General features: G+C 39.9%; 1 protein-coding gene across 1 annotated transcript in view; it reads left to right on the top strand.

The window, feature by feature from the left end:
* Positions 1-23,759, top strand: part of nbas (NBAS subunit of NRZ tethering complex) — a 152,932-nt gene that overhangs the window by 107,671 nt on the left and 21,502 nt on the right. The window contains 4 exon segments of the mRNA XM_029462672.1: positions 1,075-1,265; positions 4,015-4,104; positions 5,195-5,201; positions 5,203-5,379. Coding sequence (XP_029318532.1) covers positions 1,075-1,265; positions 4,015-4,104; positions 5,195-5,201; positions 5,203-5,379 — 465 coding nt within the window.

Genomic DNA, 23,759 nt, shown 5'->3' with positions numbered 1-23,759 from the left:
GACTACCGGGGTCTCATGCGTGTCTTCCAAATTGTATCACAGTCACACACATCAGAGATCACATTGAAAATAATCCATATGAAAAGCCATGATGCCCTCTCAAACGTGACCCAACCAGACACTCTTTCCATGTTCAGGTAGGCCTTGATACTCTGCCTATAATTATCATATCATGAATATGTGATGTCAATATTTCATGATTATCATGAATATCATAAATCATATGAATATCAATATCATGTCAATGAATATTACAACCAGGAGAGGTGACAAGGGGCACCCTTGTCTAAGTCCAATGCCAAGAATGTCCATGTCTGCCATCTTGAGATACCCGAGACACTGAAATGAGACATGACACAGTCCTGTTTCTCGTCTTTCCCCTGGCAGACAACAGAACCGTGCGTTCCTGGCTACGCATGACTAGCGGTGCTGTGTATCTAGCTTCTTCGTAACCCGTCACACTTCCAGGTTTTCACTTCTGTGACTGCAGTAGGTTCAGACTTTTCTTGCCCGGTTATACTTGTCCAACAGCTCGTTGCAGCTGCTGTTAAGTTAAGAGGTTCTGAACAGGATCTGACTCCATGTAGGTTTCTGGTGAAATGTTTACTGAAAGGTGAGAGTTCTGCCTCTGGAGGAAAACTATTTATTAGGAATTTGCAGAGAAAAAGAAAAAAGAAAAAAAACTGATTTTAAGATGAGGAACTATTATATAGGAAAATTAGAGATGTTACGATTCATGTTTTTCTGAAATATTCACAAATATATTTACACACACACACACACACACACACACTGACACACATACAAACAACCAAATACCATTTTCCAACTCTCCAGGTTGAGATTCTCAACCCTCTTTTTTATTGGAAGAGAGAGAAACAAGCAAATCTCACATTACTATCCGCTTGTCTCTAGTTGTTTAAATGTTTTTGATCGAGGCTGTGAACCTTTATATTGTAAGTCTGCCCCCTTCATGCTTTCCTTTTTTTCTCTATTAAACATTTTCCCTGTCAGGTCAAAAATGTCTGCACTCGCATCCGCCATCACTCATGTTTTTTTCTTTCTGTATTCCAGCCTTACAGTCAACTTTACGATTTATCCCGATCCGAGAGGTCAAAAGTACATGAGCTGGCAGTCACCATGGCAACTGATGGGCACCCTCTGGATCGCATTGGAGAGCTTTTGCGTGTCGCCGTTGGACCCCGAGACCTGTCAGTTAAAACGGTGCTTCATGACGCGATGAAGGGAGTAGTGGCCGCACTCAGGTATGTTCTCTCTCTTTGTCTCCATACAACACTATGTGCACAACATCTTCTTATTCAGAACATGCACAACAACACAGAGGAGCTTGACTGTACACCTTAAAGAAATTATTCAGCATTTGGACACTTTTTTCGCTTTCTTGTTGATGAGATTAGGAGATTAGTTTATGTTAGCTTAGCATAAAAAGCGGAAGCAGGGCAAGACTGCAGTCCTTTCTCTTGTGTTCAATAACAAACCTGCCAGCTCCTCTAAAAGTGCAATAATTAACATGTTGTTCAACAGAAATGTAAAAATAATTATAAATTGTACAGCTGAGCACAGTGACTCAGTCTCAGCTGGTTGCCTGGCAATGTCACGGTGATCTCAACCACAACAATATTTTCTGCCCACAAAACGCATATTAAAGAAAATAAGACACATTTCAAATCACAAAAACATAATCTTCTATTTTTGAATTGACACTAACTTAAAAATAGTTTTTAGACAAGAACGTCAACATAATTACATTTAATTAAATGACATATATCTGATAAAAATAGCTGCATAAAAAAAAAATCTTTTGATGTACTTTTCTCAACACTGTACTGTAACCACTGCAGTTACATTTTCTAATAGTTACCACATCCTTAAATCATCATCATTTATAATATTTTTTTGGACATCACTGTTATAAATCATAAATGGTGTTGCAAACTGGTAGCCCTGAGTAGTTAAGGAAATTGTTAATAGTAGGATAGCGTTAAAGCCAGGAGCGAAAGCAGGAGGAAAATCAAGGTTACTACATGTATTCCTCTTTTTCCTTATTCAAGTCTCTTTTATATTCAATGTTGCACCTTGTCAAACAACATTATCATCTAAGTGCACCATGTTCACACCTGTCTGGTAGGATAACATACACATTTATGTAAAAATATACATGGATTTTTAAAACGAGCCAGATTAAGAGAATTATCTGTTTAAACCTCACACAGTAAGTAATCGCTTTATTTTGTATTTTCTAAAATACTAAAGGCCACCTGAACATATACCACCTACTAGCAAATCTCGCTTGGTTGTTATCTGAAAATCTTCTGTCTTCTGGTCCACTTTGGACTTGGTGGGAAGAAACCCTGTCAAAACAAATGCTGAAGTGTTGAATTGAATCTACAGTTTCTGCCTTTGGGAGTTGGACTCACAGCTTTTTATTGGTGTCTTCCTGCTCGCTGCATTCAAAAGGACTGGAGAGATGATTCAGCCCGACATGTCTGCAGAGCTGCTCCAGTTATACTTGGACTTAACATCCGACTTAAATAGAAGGCTTATTTTCAAAGGCGTGTTTTTTTTAATGTTTGTCCTTAATGCCCGATGACACTGACAGACTAATCAGCAAAGTTTAACTGACAGGGCCAGATATCATCGAGCCATCTGATTGGCTTGATAAATGACTGCCAATCGCCTTGATTATATTCCTGCCTCATTTCCCGCTTCTTTATGGATGCTCAATGGGGCATGGTGCAGATAGATGGCACCTGCCTTTACACACACATACTCGCACACACCGCAGAAAATACTCGTATGCACGCGCACACTCACACCTTCGTGGTGAGGGAGACGTGTGGACACTATCCCCGATGAACACGCACACTTTCCTTCTTTCTCTGATTCATTATCTTCTTATAATTAATGCAGCCTGATACAGCTGTTCCCCTCTAGATCTCACTCTGCCTACGCAAACACACACATACACACCCACGCACGCACTAACACTCCATCTGTGTGTGTGTTGTGTGCAAGATTCACACAAGGCCTCATGCATTCTTTCCCTTGAACGTGTCACTGTACTCGCATATGAATATCCCTTTGTGTGTGTGTGTGTGTGTGTGTGTGTGTGTGTGTGTGTGTGTGTGTGTCCGTGTGTGTGTGTGTGTGTGTGTCCGTGTCCGTGTCCGTTGTTGCAGGCCTTTGTGTTTGGCAGGTATGAATGAGCTGGTCTTGTTTTTGGCTCTCTCGAAGCCTTCAGTTTGGCGCAGCAGGCATACCTGAGTCTCACACTAATGGCCATCTTTTGTATCCGTCATAACTATTCTGTGTTTGTGTGTCTTTGAAGATAAAATGTAAGTGGTAAAATGCAATAAGGAAAATGCTGCGTCGTCATCTTTCCACCTTTTTGCCAGATCGTGTGTGTGTGTGTTTGTGTTTGTGTTTGTGTCTGTGTGCATGAGCCCGGCAGCAAAGCGGAGAGAGTCGGGGGAAATCACCCCCTTTTTTTTTTTTTTTTTTTTTCTGTCTTTGTGAAAAATAGCCCTTCTCTTGCGACATACAATACACACGCACGCGCACACTGCAGCAGAAACCACAGCAGCGGCAGAAAGATCACACGTTACCTTTTATGCCCACCTACTATTATGAGCCATTACATTTTATTTACACCTTATTTGAAGAGACAAACTTTTCTTTTAATTTGATTATGAGCTTATTATATATTGGGGTGATTTCACCAACATTAAACACGACACGGTTTTAATGTTTTTCTGTTGCTTCATGTCTGTAGGACTTTAAATAATTTCCTGCTGGTTAATTTTTACAAAGCTGCGTTTGCTTGAAACATTTAATTGCTGCCAGACATGTTTTTAAACTAACACTGTCCCTGAGAAGAGAATCCTTTGATTTCAATTTTTTGTATTTCCTCACTCTGTGCTGTGGTAATTTGTGAGTGTTATCTTAATTAGCATATTATGTAAGATCATTGTGGTGATATGGTTTGTTTTTCAGTGGAGACCTAGACGCCCTGACAAATTACCCACAACCCCTCAGGGTCCTGGAAGCCATGGTGACCGCTGTGCACAATAATGTCCAGAGTGGGTAGGTTATCTACATCACACACACACACACACACACACACACACACACACACACACACACACACACACACACACACACACGCGCAAACCACACACTTTTTGTCATACTTAAATCCAAATTCTCTTCCTCTGTCGCTCTCTCAGCTTTATTCAAGGCCTAGAATGGACAGCTGCTCGCTAAAAATTCTGTTTGGTTGATGAATCAACAAGAGGCACCTGCCAACCTGCCTGGTAGCTTTTTTTGAGATGACAACATTTGGATAGCACCTGCCATACCCTGGTCAGCTCTTTTGTGACCATTGGGCCAAACAAATAAAAAATAAAAAGAATGGATCTGTGACAACATTACTCCTCATTAGCTGTCTGTCAGTTCTGCACAAAGCCATTTCCATAGGGATGCAACTAAGAATTATTTTAATTATACATGAAGGATATTTTCTCGATTTTAATCGTTTAGTCTATAACGTGTCAGAACATGGTGAAAATTGGCCATCACAGTTTCCTAAAGCCCAAGTTGACTTCTTCAAATGTATTGTTTCGTCCAACCAACTGCCTGAATTGCAAAAATGTTGAATTTAATAATCCAAAAGACAAAGACAGGAGCAAATCCTCAAATTTGCTTAAACAAATTACTTTCTAATCAACAACGTTATCAATTGAAAGACCTTTTAAATGTATTTAAAGAAGGGAGTACTTTTAAAATAATGATATTTGGCAATAAAAAAGAGAAAGCAGTGTTACAGAGCTCAGAGCGCACCCTGCAGTCAATTGACTAATTGATTCATTTCGATCCAACTTGGCTAATTCGCAAGCAAGAACAATAACAAGTATGAGGAAAGAAATTAATCTGTGATAAAAATAAATATAAATAAATAAATATAGACATAAATGAAGTCTATATATCAAGTCTATGAAACTTGTTTTTTGAGGTGGTGAACATTTCTGTTGGCAAGTTTTTGTACGTTCTCAGCATTAAACTTGAATTAGACTCCTGGCTACTTGAACACCTCTACCTGGACACTTTACCTCTCCGTCTCTTTATCTCGGCTTCACTCTGTCTGACTGCTGTCCTTCTCACCGTCCTCTCTCAGCGACAACGGCGGTCACTTCAGATGACCTCCTGGCTTGGCTGCATCTATTCTGCGGTGACGCCGCGCTCCCCGTGCGGCCTCGAATCGACGTGCTGCAGATCCTGGAGAGCAACTTCAGCCTCCGGGACAGCGACGTTCGTCTTCTGCTGCTCTACAGAACTCAGGCGGTTCTCAAAGACAGAGAGGTACGGGCACATGTACACAGATGTGACTCATCGGCCCCTCACTAACAGACTGCAGAACTTGAGAAATGCATTACTTGAGAAACAACTTTAATCCCAAGTACTCTAAGAACATAACACTAGTACTCGATGTGAAGGAGGCTACTGGCTTGATTTCTCCAAGGTCATAACCTCAAATGCGAGGCCATAAATCTTGAAACGGCACTAGGAATTGATGGGTGGGGCGAAGAGATAAGTGGAAGGAGAACAGGGTCGAAATGGGGTAGTGCATATGACAAGAGGACAGATGAATTACTCACTCATCCCATCTCGAAACATGTGAATGTTGTCATAGACATTCCCATCATTTAACATTATGGGCTTTGAGCTATAACAAAGATGGTGTACTGCTAAGTAAGCGATAAGTAAGATGTAGTTTATGTTTGTTTATTGCCGTTGCTGATCATGATTGTGGGTTATTTGATGAATGACTGATGCTCTCCATTAATATCTTTATCAAAGAATAACTTTAGTTTTCAGAACATGATTCACTCTTCATGATGTCCGTAGAATCAGTGAAGACTAGACACATTTGTGATCTTGGAAAATCTGATTTAATTGTGGCTGTGCATCATTTGAGAATGAATGTGTGTGTTCTGTACTTCCCAAGAAATCAGAAAATGTGTTTCTCTTGACTTTTTAGCTCTTATATAATTTAATTCTGCTGTAATGGTACGTTCAGCCTGCACAACCAAAGTGCTTTGTCAATTACAGTTCAAGTGAAGCATTTTCTCTCCCGGATTCAGCTTGTTTGTGACGCATCACAAATACGTTTCTAATCGATGTCCGCACCAGTCGATGTTGACTCACTTTAACGTGCGTAACGTGAGGTAAAATCAACGATCCATCACTAAACATAACCAAGTGGTTTTGCTTCAATTCACATTAACCAAGTGTTTAAAAACTGTGACCAGGATGAAAATACGTTTCCCTTGATGTGTAATTGAGAATGCAGTTGTATGGGAATGTCATTTTTAGCCGACAGAGTTGGTACTTTAATCAAAAAAGTGTAAGTGCCCTGTCTAAGTCCCACTTATGGAGATACATTTGTTTGTTTGTCTATGTAAATGTAAAACACATAAAGGCTTGTAAGCACGCCTAAATCCTCTGTATATTGCAGTAGTGTTTAATATACAATATATACAGTATCCGCGTTCAAGCAAGCTTAGTGTTTGCACATGCGTATGTTTGCACTTGTGGCTCTGTGCACACTGCCTCCCTCCCTGGTGTTACATATTATTAAGTGTCGAGTCATTAACTTTCCTGACTGACTAATTAATGGCCCTAGCTGGTCAATTAATGTGTAAATGTATGCGCGCAGCCATGGGCTATTGTCAGCGCAGGTAGAAAGACAGGTGTTTGGGTCCGGACTCTTTAACTAATTGGATGCACTCTTGACATTTGACAGGCTCTGACTGAAACACACACACGCACGCACACACACACTCGCTCTTAAGGGAGTGTACATCCAAGGGATCAGTTAATTAATCTTGTTAAAGATGAATCAACTTCATCTGAAATGAGTCTCTTGCTCTTACACTAGACTCGTTTCAGATGAAGTGCCACTTCCTCTTGTTTCTCCCTAGGGCAACCAAAAGGCCTTTTTTAAATGTGTGAGCAGGGTTTTTGTCGCCCAAATGTCTCATTTAATTTTGGATTAGCCCAAATCTTTGGAAAGATTTTTCATGTCCACATATGTGCTCACACACAAGTTCAAAGCCATGAACAAACACGCACTCGCTCTTTTAGTTATTGCATTTTCGACTAATTGGAGCGACACTTAATTGTCTCCACTGGCTGTCGCTCGGCTGAAAGTGGTGGCACAGTAATTATGTTGGCTAGGCTGGTGCCACCCGAAAGCGACGCCGGCAATCGTGTCCGTGCCCCGAGGCCGTGCCCCAGTCTGACCTCATCACGTCGGCTTAGAAGCAGAAAGAGAGAGGGAAGTGCACCAAGAGGAGGAAGAGAAGTGGTGGAAGTCAGACGCTGACAGAGACAACAGTGTGGGGGGGGGGAAGAGAGGGAAGAAAATAAGTTGCTATTGTTCCCCTGTCGTCCCCCTGGCCCTTAACTAATCAGCACAATTCCCTTCACACACAGACCACTGTATCCGTCTTTCACTGCATACTCAGTCCTCCCGTGAGGCTCACACATATGTACGCACACTTGTGTACACACACAGACAGACAGACTGCCTGCTGCGATTTCCATGACAACCTTGCTGTCAAGCCACGGTTTGTGAGTGAAACTGATATCAGTTGTGTGTTTAAGTTTCATCTTTCCTTTTCTGCCGCTGTCTGTCTGCTGTTCTGACAAAGGTGTCTGATTAGCGCCGTCGTCTGCGATCACAGGCGGCTGCAAAACAACTATGTGCACACACACACACACACGCACACACACACACACACACACACAGGTATACTCGAAGTACCCATGCATTAAGACACATAGACATACAGTATGCAAACACACAGCACAGACATTCTGTATATACCGACTTTCAGAATTCAGAAGATGTAACTGAAGACATGAATCTCTCCCCATCCTCTGTCTCTCTGTATCTCTGTCACTCTCTCTCTCTGTCTCTCACTCTCTCTCTCTGTCTCTCTCTCTTTCTCTCTCTCTTTGTCTCACTCTCTCTCTCTGTCTCTCTCTCTTTCTCTCTCTCTTTGTCTCACTCTCTCTCTCTGTCTCTCTCTCTCTCTCTCTCTCTGTCTCTCTCTCTGTCTCTCTCTGTCTCTCTCTCTCTTTCTCTCTCTTTGTCTCACTCTCTCTCTGTCTCTCTCTCTGTCTCTCTCACTCTCTCTCTCTGTCTCTCTCTCTCTTTCTCTCTCTTTGTCTCACTCTCTCTCTCTCTTCTCTCTCTCTTTGTCTCACTCTCTCTCTCTGTCTGTCTCTCTCTTTCTCTCTCTTTGTCTCACTCTCTCTCTCTCTGTCTCTGTCTGTCTGTCTGTCTCTCTCTCTCTGTCTCTCTCTGTCTGTCTGTCTGTCTCTCTCTCTTTCTCTCTCTTTGTCTCACTCTCTCTCTCTCTGTCTCTCTGTCTTTCTCTCTCTTTGTCTCACTCTCTCTCTCTCTCTGTCTCTCTCTCTCTCTTTGTCTCACTCTCTCTCTCTGTCTCTCTCTCTCTTTCTCTCTCTTTGTCTCACTCTCTCTCTCTCTCTCTCTCTCTCTCTCTCTCTCTCTGTCTCTGTCTCTGTCTCTCTCTCTTTGTCTCACTCTCTCTCTCTCTCTCTCTCTCTCTCTCTGTCTCTGTCTCTCTCTCTCTTTGTCTCACTCTCTCTCTGTCTCTCTCTCTCTCTGTCTCTCTCTCTCTCTGTCTCTGTCTCTCTCTCTTTGTCTCACTCTCTCTCTGTCTCTCTCTCTGTCTCTGTCTCTCTCTCTCTCTGTTTCATAGCGACCCTCGGGACCTGACGAGTCGTTAATTATTTATTTTTTAGGCAAATTAAGAGAAAGCAAACAAATGTTTTAAAAGGTTTAGTAGAGTAATTCTATGAATGAGAATGTAAATGTGTTCATTAATTAGAGAGCAGATTACAAAGGATGAAATTCAGGTTGTTCTTTTTTTTTTCTCAGTTTTTAATGGATAAAGTAATTATTCAGGATGAAGATTGCGGTCATTTGTCTTTTTTAATATACTACAAATCAGCCTGGTTAATTGTCATTGATGAATTAGAGACATTATGCTGGTCTTGCATTATATTTGTGTTGTTTTCCCTTGAAAACAGGCAAAAGATTGATGTAGAAATTAGGATATTACTTAAAGTACAACGGGGGGGGCTAAAAATCATTCATTCATATGGAGTCATATGGCCCATTGACTGTAAATAAGAAGGAGGTTAATTTTCTCTTATATTTCTATACAATCTGACTTCCTAGCTGAATTTGAATTCATGGTACATTATCTGTGATTATCACAGTTGATTTAGTTAAAAGGCTTTTGGTTTTCCAATCTCCTTACAACCAGCTTGCCTGTGTTTCAAGGCTGCATTGTGTATTCCTACAGATGTGATTCACTTACTGTGCAATCCTCCATCCTTGCCTCATTGCCTTGTGCGCACACCTTTTTGACAGTACATCAAGAAACCCTCAGATCCTCAGTCTGTTAGGATCTTAAAAATCTTGTATTGTTTTTACATCTTCTGTCCAAGCCTCCTCCTCCCATTCTGCCTGCCTGCGTCTGCTGTCTGCATGTTTTTGTCAATGCATCCCAATTCATATACAGTGGCATTTTTGTATAATACAGACAAACGCACGTGCATTGCAGCATGCAAGCCCTGTGATAGGACCAGACGAATGCTTTATATGATAGATGCTTTTTAGCCCAGTGCTGTCCAGACTGGGTCAGGCCGGGCCGTGTCAGGGGAAAGGCCACTGCGTGATTCACAGCCGCTGCCTCACACACAGCCAGCGATGATGGATCAGAGGGAAACGGAGAACAAGAATTAGAGAGAGGAGGGAAATAATGATGGATCAGAGACGCACAGAGAGACAGAGAAAGATTCAGAGATGATATTGAAACAGAAAAAGAACAACTGGCCACTTACCATTCCGATACATCATCCTTCCTCCCTCCTGCAGCATCCCAACACACACTACTCAGGCACAGACACTCAACAGAGTGTAAAAAGGGAGGAATTAATGAGCACAATTGAAATGCTGACATTTAGGTATAGAGAGGATGTGGGGGAGATGATATGGGAGGAAAGGGAGGGAGGGTATGAGAGGTGAAGCCAGGGATAGATTTTGTGCCTTCATTTTGAATGATTAGTCATAACAGCAGGGCGTCCAAATGTCACCACTGTCAAGATTGGAGGGTCTATTTTGTCTGTGTGTGTATAATGTGTGTTTGGCCTTTATGTTACTAATAACAATACACTTTGTACCTGGTCATTTGTTTTTGGCATTTCATACACAAAGAGGTGACTCCTACACGTCATACTTCATGTTTGTTAATGCAATGCTGCATCCCCGATGTTTTAGTGTGCAGAAAGTAATTAGTAATCTAAATCCCACGGCAGTGCTAGCATTAAAGCGGAACTAAAAACAAGAGTGCTAAAACTCAAATTTGTAATGCCATCAAGTAGAAAGTCTGGTTGAGATGAGGTTTTTGCGTTAACAACCCAAAAAAAAAAGCAGTGGAATAGTAACATTGAGAAGCATAGAGAGCTAAAGTATATTAGTAAAAATGTGACCACATGCTGCTTAATCCACACACTCATTTGTCACAGCGTAGGAAAGCACATTATTATCGCCAGATGAGTGACAACTTTGGTCGGCTTTCTGTAAGCAGTGTAGCATTAAAGCATGGCGAATTAGCTAGCTAATTAACAAGCTGTCAGATAGTTGGCTAGCTAGCTTGCTGATTCCACCAGGCTTTGCCTATGTAAGGTATGCACTTCTCCGCCACTCCAGAGCTAACTAGCCCGCCATCCGTCTCTGGAGCTGTGTCCGCTCTCTCTGACGTGTGATGTCACCATAACAGTTAACAACAATCAGCGTTTTCTTTTGTACCATGGCAGCTCTAGACTTAATACTTGATCACATGAGATTTACGTGTCTAGTTTCTGGCTTTGAGGGAGAGTAGCTCAAAAATATTGATTGAACTTTCCTAGGCCATGGAAATAACATAATTGAATTTAGTATTTAGGTAGTGTTTCCCTTTTATTCCCATATTAAGAGTTATAACACACACATATATATATATATATATATATATATATATATAACTACACACACGCAGTGAAGGAAGGAGAGAGGGAAACGTGGCCGTCGCATCGTCACACCTGTGTGCACTCTGAATGTTGCAGGGCATAGCGAAGGCTGCAAGGGAAATCACCCTGCATGTGTGTGTCAGCATGAAAAGTCATCATCTAAGCTCATCAACTGTGATCGCTGATTCATGCTACAAGCCCCTGTCCTCCCTGTCAATGTCATGGATCATTTGCTGTGACACCCTGTTTTGGTGCTGCACTGTTTGGCCTTGCAGTGTGCCGTCTCTCTGATATGGATGAACTGAGCAGAGCAGGCTGTGTAGTTGCCACGTTAACCCCGACCTGCCTCTTACTTGACTTTCCTGGGGCACATTTTCATTTATTTCCGTTTAACCTTTTAAAATGTCAATTTTTTTATATCTTGCAATGCCTTGGAAATGTTGTTGAAGGTTTAATTTGATCAAGGTTGAGATTTTGAGTTTTACAAACCCATCCCATTTACTATCAGACGGGCTTTTTTCTAGATTTTTGTTTCTGATCACGTCTCAGCTTTGGACAGATTGGGTTTGATGCAAAGTTCCTAAGAATAGAGGACTTTGTCATGCATGTGAGAGCCATATACTCTGCATAGTTATTTTGTACAGTTATACATTTTCTTTAAATTCTTTCTCAACCTTCTTCGCTGTTCTTGTGAACCATATTTATGGTCATCCTGAAGGTATCTTTCTTCATACTTTATTAGTCATTTCTTTCTCACGGCTCCCTCTTGGTCTCTTTGTCAGTCTGCCAGTTTCTCACTCCACCTTTGTTTCTCTTTCTGTAGAAAAACAGGATGTGGGTTCTTATTTTGTATGCACCAATTAAGCAGAAAATTACAAAGTCCCCACTATTTCTGGACACAATGTGATATGGGTGTTATGCATGCATTCATGCACATAGAGACAGGTGGCCGTGTTGTACATGAAGCATTACAAGCCTAAAGAACTGTAAATATTTGAAGGGTGTGAGTTTTCAAGAGTGTGCATGCATTTATCAATATTTGTGTGAGTATGTATGTTCACGCCGGTGTGCATCTTTCCCTCCTGCCATACTGGAACAAATCCTACTCCACCTGCCGTATATTTAAATATTAAGGCTACAGTTTGAAGTATGCAAAACCACAGTGAGAAGATAAGCCTCAGCCTTGAGACGCATCCAGGAATCACAATGAAAGAAGAAAAAAAGAGCCGTACAGATGGATGGCATGCCATTTTGGTGTAACTGCAGCATTTGTTTCATATGACAGGAGTACAAACAGAAACCTAAGTGGGAGTGTTGTTGGTGTTTTGTCTGCAGCTGATCATTGCCATTATGCCCCTGTGGTGCACAAACACACACTCGCATATTACATATAGGCGGACGGGCTGTCTCGATCCTGTGTTAAATAGTTAAATAGTTAAAAAGTTAAAAAGTTGAAATGAACTTTGAGAATTGACCTGCCAGGGATTGTGTAAAAAAAAAAGAAGAAGAAAATGGAGCTTAGCTGAGGGGAAGGCCAGGTGGAGAGGAGAAGCCGGACAGGGAAGCTGAGCGAGATTTGCTTGATGAAAGTGAATGAGAAGAGAGAGAGAGAGAGAGCAGCGTCTATTTAAGTAGATAAATAATAAATGTGATGGGGTTGAGGACACTATTTTACGGCCACAACTAATACAACAGGTCAGGGTTCATTTCCGTGATAGCCAAGCCCCGGCTGTAATTCCAGTTGTTTTGGCAGTTTTTATCTCTCCCCCTCAGCTCCTTTTACGAAAACTTTATTTATGCTCCATTTTTTTTTTCTTCTAACTCTGAGCCAGGAGAGGAGAGCACAACACTTTGTCATCTCGGTGGGATCGTTGATGATTCAGTCAGAAAACACCAGACAGGAGGCAGTGCTTTAAAGTAAACAAGAAAAGAGGGGATGTGGAGAGGGAGACAGACAAGAGGAGATATGAGGAGAAAAGAGTCTGAGGACAGTTGAGGTGATAGGAGTAGGCAGCACAGAGCCAGATGAGAAGGAGGGAGAAAGATAGTACAATATGAGATGAAGTGGGGGCACTCATGCACCATTATCTTTTTTTTTTTTTGTTGGCAAACTCTCTGTTGCTCTGTAGCACCTGGTGAAGGCTTTACTTTAACTGGTGGGATTCAGCCTGAGCAAATGTGGGATTGTGTGCATCCACACTTAAACATCCTCTCTGTATGTAATTAAAAACCTAGATAATTACATGTGTTTGTTTCTAGAAATGTTTTTTTTGTGTCATCATTCAGCATCTTCTCTTTTTACTTTGCCTTCGTCACACCTAGATATTCATCAGCCCCTCTACAGCATGCATGATTAAGGAGAAATTGGGGAATTGAAACAAATGGGTTTATTTTCAAATATACGCTAATGGCTGCTTATGGTGTGCTTGATATGAACGTCTGACACTGTGGCGTCATGTCAAGCTGGTGTATTAAGATGGCTTGAAGCTACAAGCTTGTTCTTTCCTCCTAACCTTGATCTGCTCTTTCTTTCTAACCACTCCTCTTCTGCGTTTTGTCTTCTGAGCTCCCCATGTCTCTCATCTTCCTCTTCTTCCTCTCCTGAGGCATGTACCATTATGCATACTCGGGTGTCATGTTATACAACGTAGATCTACTCCCAGACTACAGGGAGAGAGAGCAAGAAAAAGCATAACAAATAGAGGGAGAGGTTTAGAGGAGCTGTATTTGTTTGTCATTGCACTCATCATTTCATGTCATGCTCTGCATGCACAAGGGTGTGTTTGTGTGTTTGTGTGTGTCTTGTTTTGTTCTCTACGGACGTGCGTGTCTTTATCTCTGCGCTTATGTTTCCTCTGCATGTTTTATGTGTTTCACTTTCAAGCCGTAATAAACTCCCCAACCCTCCACAGGCCCCGAGGCTTTGCCCTTTTTGGTGTTTGCTTCTCTTTGCTCTCATTTTGTCTGAAACCTGCACTCTCTTATCATACCTGCTCACTTTCTCAGCATCGCTCAGTCTCTCCCTCGCTCTCCCCACCTCTCTCTCCCCTCGTGAAGTGTGTGACCTCTGCAACTTTATTCTGCCTGTCGCTGGGGACATTAGCCAGAGCAGGTCAATGAATATTGATGAGCTCATTCAGAGCGCACTCGGTAAAGGCCAGACACGGAGATCTCTAGATCCCTTGGCTCGACCGGCACTCAGATCCGATCCACTGACGAGCCAACATCCCGTGTTTTCCCCTCTCCCTTCCCTATCTCTCCGTCTCAGGTCAAGGAGTGAGATAATTGCAGAGAAGATTATTGGGCAGATTTGTTAATGGGGGCAAAAGTTCACCTGTGTTTTATTAACAGCTCATAGGAATTCAGGAAAGAAAGAATGCATCTTTGACTTGGCTCAGAAAGGCTAACAGTGTCATCAGCTACATTTGATCAAAGATGACACGTGTGCATCTTTATTGTTTGTTTTTTTTGTTGTTTTTTGTAAGTAACTACAATTATAATTAATGTCAATCCCAGTCACAACGTTATCATAGACCCTTTAGTGTCAGGGTACCCGTTTTTTTTATGCTTGTAATTTAATTAACTGTCGACTGCTATTCTGCCCTCCAAAGCCAAAATACAAATATTTTTGACTTTATGGTGTCTGTTTTACCATATAGATAATTATTATGCCATAGAAATTTATATCATTTATGTCAAATTTGTAGTAACTCACAACGAAAGCAACGGTATACTGTATAAAGTGAAAGCTAGCTTGTGTACGGCTAGCTTAAACTAAAACTAGATTAATGTATTTAAGAAATAGCTATTATAATTGACATATCAGTAATTCCGTTAGTTATTCTACACAACTAAAGGAGGCAGCAGCTCATTTTGGAGAGAAACAAATCCTGCTAACATTCTGCTAAAGCTAACGTTACTAGCAGTCAAGCTACTGATTCTACTCTACTCCGAATCAGTAGTGTACCGAAACTCGGCGTTTCACTTCAGTGAAATCTATGCAGTTTAAGGTGGTTAAGATGTCTTTATATCTCATATTAAAATGTATTAAATTGTAAATTACTTTTTCAGACATATTTTAAATATATAAACAGACACAGGAAAACAGATATAGCTTTTATTCCAATCATCTATGACATGTAAATAATCAAAGTAAAGTTTTTTCTCTGAAATAACCTTGTTAAAATAGACAAGGAAGCTGAAAGAACTCATTTCATTTGTAGGTGCTGCATTATGTGAAGATTATATTATGCAGGTTCTGTGGAAATGATAATTGGGTTAAATTCATCAGCCTTAAAGTGATACAATTACTATATAAAAACCTTTCTTTCTACAAAGACTGAAAACTCATTTTTTTACTCATTTTGTAGTTATCACTCTGCCTTTTGTGGGCATTATGTATGTAATTAAGAAAACCTTAATAAAATATTTACAAAAATGGGCTACTATGCTGGCAGGAGGGAGGAGCAGTGGGTCAAATGTATACCTTTTTAAATAAGTGGCCATCTCCAAGATTACTGTTGACATTTGGGCAAGAAATAGTATTCAGGATATAAAAAAACAATTTCTCTCGTGGGACTGGCGTTCACGGCATTTTAACATCAAGTCCTTTACAACAAGTCATGACAATCTTTATTGGTAAACCTCCAGAAAACCTGAAGAAAAGGTGATGGCCATTTTCATTTTTGCAAACTGACACCATTTATCTATTTATGCTGCTCATTTGACAGAAAGGTGGGAATGATGGTGCTCACCATCGTGATTGGCGGTGGTAATAAGATGTGACAAGTGAGAGGGAGAGAGCTGTCATGAGGGACAGTGATGGTGGCACCGATCATCAACCTGTCTAACACAGAGGTGATGATTTGTTCACCACATTCTTTAACAAGTCAGTCACAGGGTCGGCTCTCGTCAGCTGTGAAGACATGACGGTGTTCTAGGTCTGTGTGTGTGGTGTGATATGATTACTGGGGTGTAAATTGGGCTTTTGTTGGGTTTGTTCTGAACTGTACTGACCATATGAACTTGTGTGTAGTTGACATGTGTTCCTTTGTCATTTCTATCTGAAAACGTGGTAATATAAGTGTCCTTTTCCTTTACTTGGATGTTTCATATCCATTTCATTACTGGGTTGTTTTGAAGCAATCAATACGGGATTGAACACTCCCACATGGTTCCAGTTTTCATCGAAATGTCATTGCAGTTAAATTGTTGCTTTGAAAATGTTTGCCTTATACAGCATGCTATTACAGATGTAATATAATAATAATGTGAGGTCAAAGGTCTTTGTTTTAAGCAGTGTGGCTTCATGGATTGTAATGTCAGTTTGTTGGCAGGTCGCTCTACCGCTTTAGTCCAGACTGAAGTATCTCAACGACCATTGGGATTTATTGCCATTACCTTTGGTACAGACATTCATGGTTCCCAGAGGATGGATTTTTAAGGACTTTGGTGACTTTCTCTAGCAGCACCATGAGGTTGACACTTTTGGGTTTTATTGAAATGTTTTGACGACTATAGGGCGGATTGGCACACAAATTGGTGGTTCTTACACAATATACCCCAATGACTTCTAGCACCACTATGAGCCTGATATTTGTGTTTTTTATTGCAATGTCATGAAAACCATTAAATCGTCAGGTCAAAATTTGAATTAGTCTAATTATTAATACTTTAGTTTAAATACCTGCAAAAAGAAGAGAAATAGAATATATTAGCATTAACCTGGCAAACATAATACCTGCTAAACATCTGCATGTTAATATTGTAATTTAAGACATGTTGACTTTAGCATTTAGCAGGATTCTGTTGGTTAATTGATTTTAAAGAAATACGTATGTACTGTACATACATATTTCAGACTTCCTAGATCTGACATATATTCTATTGATATCATCCATTGGTAATTCCAGTCACAGGGTTTTATTAAAAGGGCAGAGCTGAGGCTGAGCTGTGACTGGCTAATCCTTTCTAAACTAAACCTCTGATGAGAGTTATTGATGTTAAAAGATCAAGTGATAATTATTCAACTTTGAACAAACTTCAACTAAGTGCTTGACCAGCAGTACTGAGTGTTGTGTCTCACAAGTGGTGTGAGTTATTCCTGAGACATCCCCTGCTGATTGTGAGTGATTGAGTTTGTCTTCAACATTAGAAATAACTCAGGTTTTTCTGTTTTTAATACGTTGGATTAAAAACAGAAAACCTGAGTTATTTCTAGTCTGGAAATGTTGGAGACAAACTCAATCACTCACAATAGTTTTGATTAAATATAGCAAGGCATGCATACAATGTGTAAGCTTGATTGATCAATCGCTGTTATCTTCTGAGCGGTGATTTGACGGGTTCTCATCTTGACTGTAATTAATTTGGTCACTACATGACTTTAAACAATTGCCTCACACCTTGAATATAAATGTTTGGCTGGTTGAAGTCTGTTTAACTGAGGGTTTAATGTGAGAAAACTATTTTTAATGTCTTCTAATGTTAGCGGATGATTTCAATAATTTAGTGGAGTTGGGCCACATCCACTATTAACAACTGTGGGAAACCCTGGATATTGTGTGCTGTACCAAAGGGCGTGCTACTCTCCACAGCACTTTGATCTCTGAATACACCGGCTGAAATATTCAATAAAAAAAGAAGTCTTAATTATGGGCTCTGTGGCTTTAGGACACCCACTGCACCTGCAAGTCATTCAAGGCAACAGTTATTCAAAGACTGCTGTGTTAAATTGATCAAACACTTGAGATTGATGTTACACTTCAACCTCATCGTCTGCATTCGGTTAAAACAACATGAACTCAAACTCCAAACAGTATATACAGTATAACAATCCTGGTGGAAATGTTTGTACCTCTTCAAGTTAAAATGAATGATACACTAATAATACAAATTTGTGCGATCATTCATTTATCTGAAATCTTGGTGATGTTATCGGAGGTCGAAAGTTGCTCCAAATGTAAAATTGTCTGATTTGCGGTAAATTTAAACAATTATTTGAACCCTTTATAACAAAGCAAATGGTATTTATTCAAGGCTTTTGCTAGTTTTTCTTTCTTTTTTTTACACAATTGCTAAATGCAAAATGCTTATAGTTACTGCTTCTGTCCCAGACACTGCGAATATAACCACTCATGTGCAGGTAATAAGTTAGCAATGTTATAGTCAGTGATGGAAATTATCAAAACAGAATTCAATTTAATATTCAATTCTTATGCATTGATGAATGTAGTTTATTTTAGATGAATGAAGTGAACTAAATAATTACAGTTTTTTTTGTCGTCTCTCGTAACAAATTGGCCGTTCTCTTTATTTATTTGAAACCTCAGACACTGAACCCACGTCTGTCTAATCAGTTCTGGAGGAGCGTTCTCGTTACAAGTGGGGGGGGGAATCTTTTCAAGCGGGCCCCTAATTTGCACATACTGACACTTTGATCCTGGTTTTCTTATTGATTTTTTGATTGCATGATGCTACGTTTTCCTCGGAGTGCAAATCAAATTGGAGCTTGGACGAAAATAACTTTAAGGGATGCCAATACACACTTAATATTTGATATATATGTGAGTACACATGAATACAAGTACAAATTGGGACTTTAATCAACATTATAGGAGGCGCATGGCAGCTATTTAAACTTCAAAATCGCTCTAAAAAGCATTTCTGTCTGGCTTTCAGGCTTGACTGCCATACACAATAATAGGCTGTTTGCTATGACAGGACAACAAAGGACAAACGGTCAGTTCATCAAGCCATGGTATGAAACCCAATGTGTTCCAACACGGTTTCTGTCACCTTTCAGCAACACAGACAGCGCTCATTTAACAACAAGTGCTTTACGATGAGGTAAAAACACCATTGGTATGTCAGTGGTAATTACTCTTTAACCTTAAACATTTGTTCTATTCTGTAACCATACACTTAAGGTATGTGTTGGCATTAAACTGAAATCTCCTGTGAAATGTGCGAAGTGTAAAAAAAGCTTTAATTTTTCTTTCTATTGCAACTAACCATCAAAAATAGCATAAGACATGAACAAAGACAGTGTGGGGCTTTAGCTCCCTATAAACCCTAAATATGCACGTTAGCTTTTAGCTGTTGTTGGCAAACATGCTCCCGGTCTACAAATATAAAATACCTCAAAGCCTGGTTTGGGGCTCACATCCCTGCATGCACACCCTTAATGTTCACTTGTGACGATTTAGTGTATAGCAGAGCATTCTTCATTCATGTGTGTCTAAAATTATCTGCCATATTACCCTCAAGTGTCACCTGTGTGTTGAAAGCAGTTGACATTTAGACTACAGTAGAGCGCTTTGATGTCAGAATATTTTTCTGCTGAGAGTTTATTCCTTTAGGGAAGATGGTGACATATGGACAAAATTATTTCACAGGAGTCTATTGAAGCTCTGTTTCAGTGCCATTCAGCTGATTGTTTTTGATTGTGTTTGCATGGTCCTTATAATGTGTGTGTGTGTGTGTGTGTGTGTCTTCTTCTGAATAGAGTGAAAACATTTGTCTGACTAGCCATGTCTCTCTCTCTCGCGGGCACACACACACACACACACACACACACACACACACACACACACACACACACACACACAGACTACTGCAGTCTTTTATTTTTCATCTCAATTGGTATCCTTGATGGCGTGTGTGTGCGTGTGTATTTGCGTGTGTATTCACCCAAATGGCTTCTAACAGCTTTTTGCTCTGCCTATTGATTTGCCCTAAATCGGCTCCCGTCTCTCTTACACCCCCCCCCCCCCCCCCCCCTGTTTTATTATCATATGCTGATAGCAGTGTAAGTCTGCATTGCAGTTTTTAATCAGTGGAGAGATACCCTGTCTGACTACACAAGCTTTTTCGGACAAACTACAGCACACTCTGTAATTGCTGTTTGTCCTATGAAAATGTGCATGTGATTTTGTACTTTATAAAACTTCAGAAGTGATGACATTTTAATCCGTTTTCTAAGTTTAGGATTAAGGAAAGTATTTCATAAATAAACTTCCTCAGTGTGTGTGCATTTTTTGTTTTACAAATGCCAATGCGGTAAAGCATCCTATATTGACCCCATTTAGCTTTATGAAGCTATAAGGCCTCATGAAATTCATAACGCTCACTAATTCATGGACAAATCACAGCAGTTGCAAAATGCAATACCCATTTTACAGTAACACTTTACACTCATGCACCAAGCTACACACAAGCCCCAGCATCCTCTCAGGTTTTCACTTTTTCCTGTTTTGAAAACTAAAAGGTTGTCAAAGTAAAAATGCAGCTGCTATTAACTACAGGTTGTCAAGATGCAGTTACTTCAGCTGCTGCCGTCTGCTTACTTTATTTCCACGCTTTCTTTCTCATTTTCCGTGTCCCTGTGTATCATTTTTGCTAAAAGCTCGGCTACTTCCAGTCATAGTGGGCGAGCATGTGGTCGGCATAATTTGAACAGCTCTGTTTGCCAGCAGACAAAGGAAAAGTGGTTTTGAAGCTTGTTAGGTAGTGAGTGCTCGCAGCTTTTTGGTTGTGTGTTTGCTTTCATGCCTGTGTGCATGTGCTGCTCTCCGTCGCACATTTTTATTCATATAGGGAATCATATTGTTTGTTGACCCCCTCAATATCAGCAGTTGCAACTGGCTTACATGAATCACTGGGTTGACAGGAAATGTGTGCGTTTGCTTTTTCTCTTGTACCTGTTGGATTTTGTGAGTGTCTGTGCTTATATGTGTATAATCTTTTATAGAAATTGTTTCTATTTCTTTGTTATTGATTAATCAAACAGTCAAGGAAATGTAAATAATAAGAATGAATGGAAGACAAAAGCTGGATTCTCATTTCTGTCTTTTTTACTGGTTGAAATGTGAACTATCTTTGAGTTATCAGAAGTAGCTACCGTCTGTCGCTAGCTAAATAAGCTAATTTTGGCTCAATAGACACAGTGGATGTGGTAGAGAAGCTTTACACAGGGCTTTCTTTTTTTTCTTTCTAATGTGACCTATAACCCCAAACACTAATGTAGCGAGTTAATGATTTGATCCGTGGCCTCGAAAGTAGCACGCAGTTACTACAGTAGGTAGCTAGCTAGTGAGTCGGACATGCTAATGATTGCAGCTAACATCAGAGTAAATATAAACACTGTTTAATCCAATTATTACACTTTTGCTCTTTTGTTTTTGGTTTTGGAAAGGCTGCACTTGAGCATATAGAGAAATTGAGAAATCTAAAGCTTGACAGGCCTGTCGTGGATCGTTGCATATTAACCAATCATTGGGAGAGCTGCTATTTGGAGGGGAGGTTTAAATAGCTGTCCTCCAAATGGGGAAGTGCTGATGGTCCAAAAAAGATAAATAACAAATATATAGTCTTTGTTCACAAATATACTCTGCAAAAGCATTTATTCTGCTGTCTAACTAACTGATCTTGCGATGGACAGATAGATAGGGATGAGAGGAACTGAGTTTGCAAGTGTTTGAAAGCCTGACGGAGGCAAAAGCGAAGAATATATGATGACTGATTGACTGAAAGAACGCGTGTCAGATCCAATTTGCCAGCACTTCTCTGTGAAGCGTTATGCTATTGGCTGACAGTCTCCTCCCTCCCTCCCTCCCTACCTCGTTCTTCTCTCTGCCCTCCTGCACTCTGATCTTTGTACAACACCACGGAGGAAATGTTGATTTTAATCATGAGCCATAATTAATTACCATCCTTCCTTGTTAAGAAAATAAAAGCCTCACAGCCACATAGTAATTGGCAGCGATTTAATTTGCGGTCTACTGTAGGTGAGTTTTGATGATTGTGTGTGTGTTTCTGTGTGTGCATATGTGTATGTGAAAAGATTGCATATTTATATGTTTCTGAATGCAATTTGTACTGGGGTTTTGTACAGAGAACATGCAATCCAAATATTATCAGGGAATCCCAAGGTCTTGCATACCCTTGAATTTTCAAATATTGAATAAATGCGGCCATAAAACTTTAGAGAATGCTTCAATAGCTAAAGTGTGTTCAGTATTCAGTATTCATAACACAGTAAGGCAATAACAATGATGAACAGGCTTTGGGTTGCAGTTTACATTCAGTGATGGATTTGAGAGCTTTAGATTGCAGTGAGGGCTTTTTACAGGTAGTTAAGATTCCATTTCTGTTTCCCAAATGACCTCCATTTCCAGAGGGTCCTGAGCTTCAGCTTCACTCATTTATTGCTCCATACCCCATCATAAGTCGCTTCACTACACCAGCGTGCATGGATCTGCTGTGCTGCTACTTATTTGCATGTCCATTTACTTGTAAATTAGAGCTTCAACCCCACTGATGTATCAGTACTTTATGAAGGATATCAACCCATGCGAGTGCTGCTTAATTACTAGTCATCCATTGTAACACAATTACAAGAGCAAGTGGAATGTATGGAGCCCCACTACTGACAAAAGGAAGTAAAAAAATAAAATAATGCCAGTCCAGGTACTAAATAATACTATTGCTAAGTAAAATAGAGTATAAACACAGATTTAAAACCAAGCAGTTGATAAAAAACAAAGCTTTTTATTATTTTCCTTGACCAACTTCTATGTAGTGTTAGCTAGCTAGCTGTGTACGCATGATCTTGCTAGCTAAAATGCTTTAGCTACTGTCTACTGGGATGCTACGGCAATATGCAGTACAGTACGTATTTGGATGATTAGCATTACGTGTATTTCTTTTTATACTCCATTTTAATTGTTTAACTAGCGATATTATTTATTAATGTATTTCATTATGTTTTTGACTTGTATGATAACCTTTTACTAAATGTTAATGCACTGACTATCAAACAAAGAAGGATAACTGTCTTATTCAACTCCTTCAACTTTTTTGCAAACAAATGAATCTGGGTATTTTCTGTAAGGCAAATGTAAATATAGTTTTAGGATTAAGCAATAGGACGCATGTATCAGCTATTGCCAAACATCTATGTCCAACAGACTTTTTCTAGCTCATTTAAATCACCAAAAATAAATGTATTTTATATTTTTGCTTCATCAGCATTCAAGCAGTTACATCTGGAGCAAAAATCCACATTTGTGTGCCTCCAGTAGTTGCCAGTGAACTAGCAATATGAGGCTTTTTTTGCTTTTGACTGCACAATGACCTACACAGCATAAAACAACTCACCTGCAGCACTCCACAGATATCTCTCGAGTATATGTTTCGTTTAAACACTTTGTAATCCAGGGGTCTACCGCAGTGTTGTAGATTCAACATGCAGCTGGGCATGCAGTCCTTGGGACCCCAGGAGTTCTAATCCACATCATTTTGGCATTTGTACATTTAGTGTCAAGCCATCTGTAACAGCATTACTGAATTTCTATTTACAAAAAGAAAAGTTTCATTCATTATATCATTTTGATAGCAAAATTGCATCATGTATGAGAATTATTTTGGTGGTCTTTTGCTTCTTAATGCGGTTTAATAATCTTCCCGAAGGAAAAGTACTATTAATAATTCATCTTAATTTGATAACCTAAATATTAACCAGTACTAAAGGTACAGATGGTTTCTGTACTAACCTAGCTTCATTACAAAACTGTCATAAAAAGTGTTTAAGAAGAGGCATGTGCTTAAAGGTTAATTCTCAGACACTTTCT

The sequence above is a fragment of the Cottoperca gobio genome, chromosome 24 (assembly GCF_900634415.1).
Source record: "Cottoperca gobio chromosome 24, fCotGob3.1, whole genome shotgun sequence".
NCBI lineage: Eukaryota > Metazoa > Chordata > Actinopteri > Perciformes > Bovichtidae > Cottoperca > Cottoperca gobio.
The sequence above is the reverse complement of the archived record's forward strand: the minus strand, read 5'-3'. Positions and strand labels throughout refer to the sequence as shown.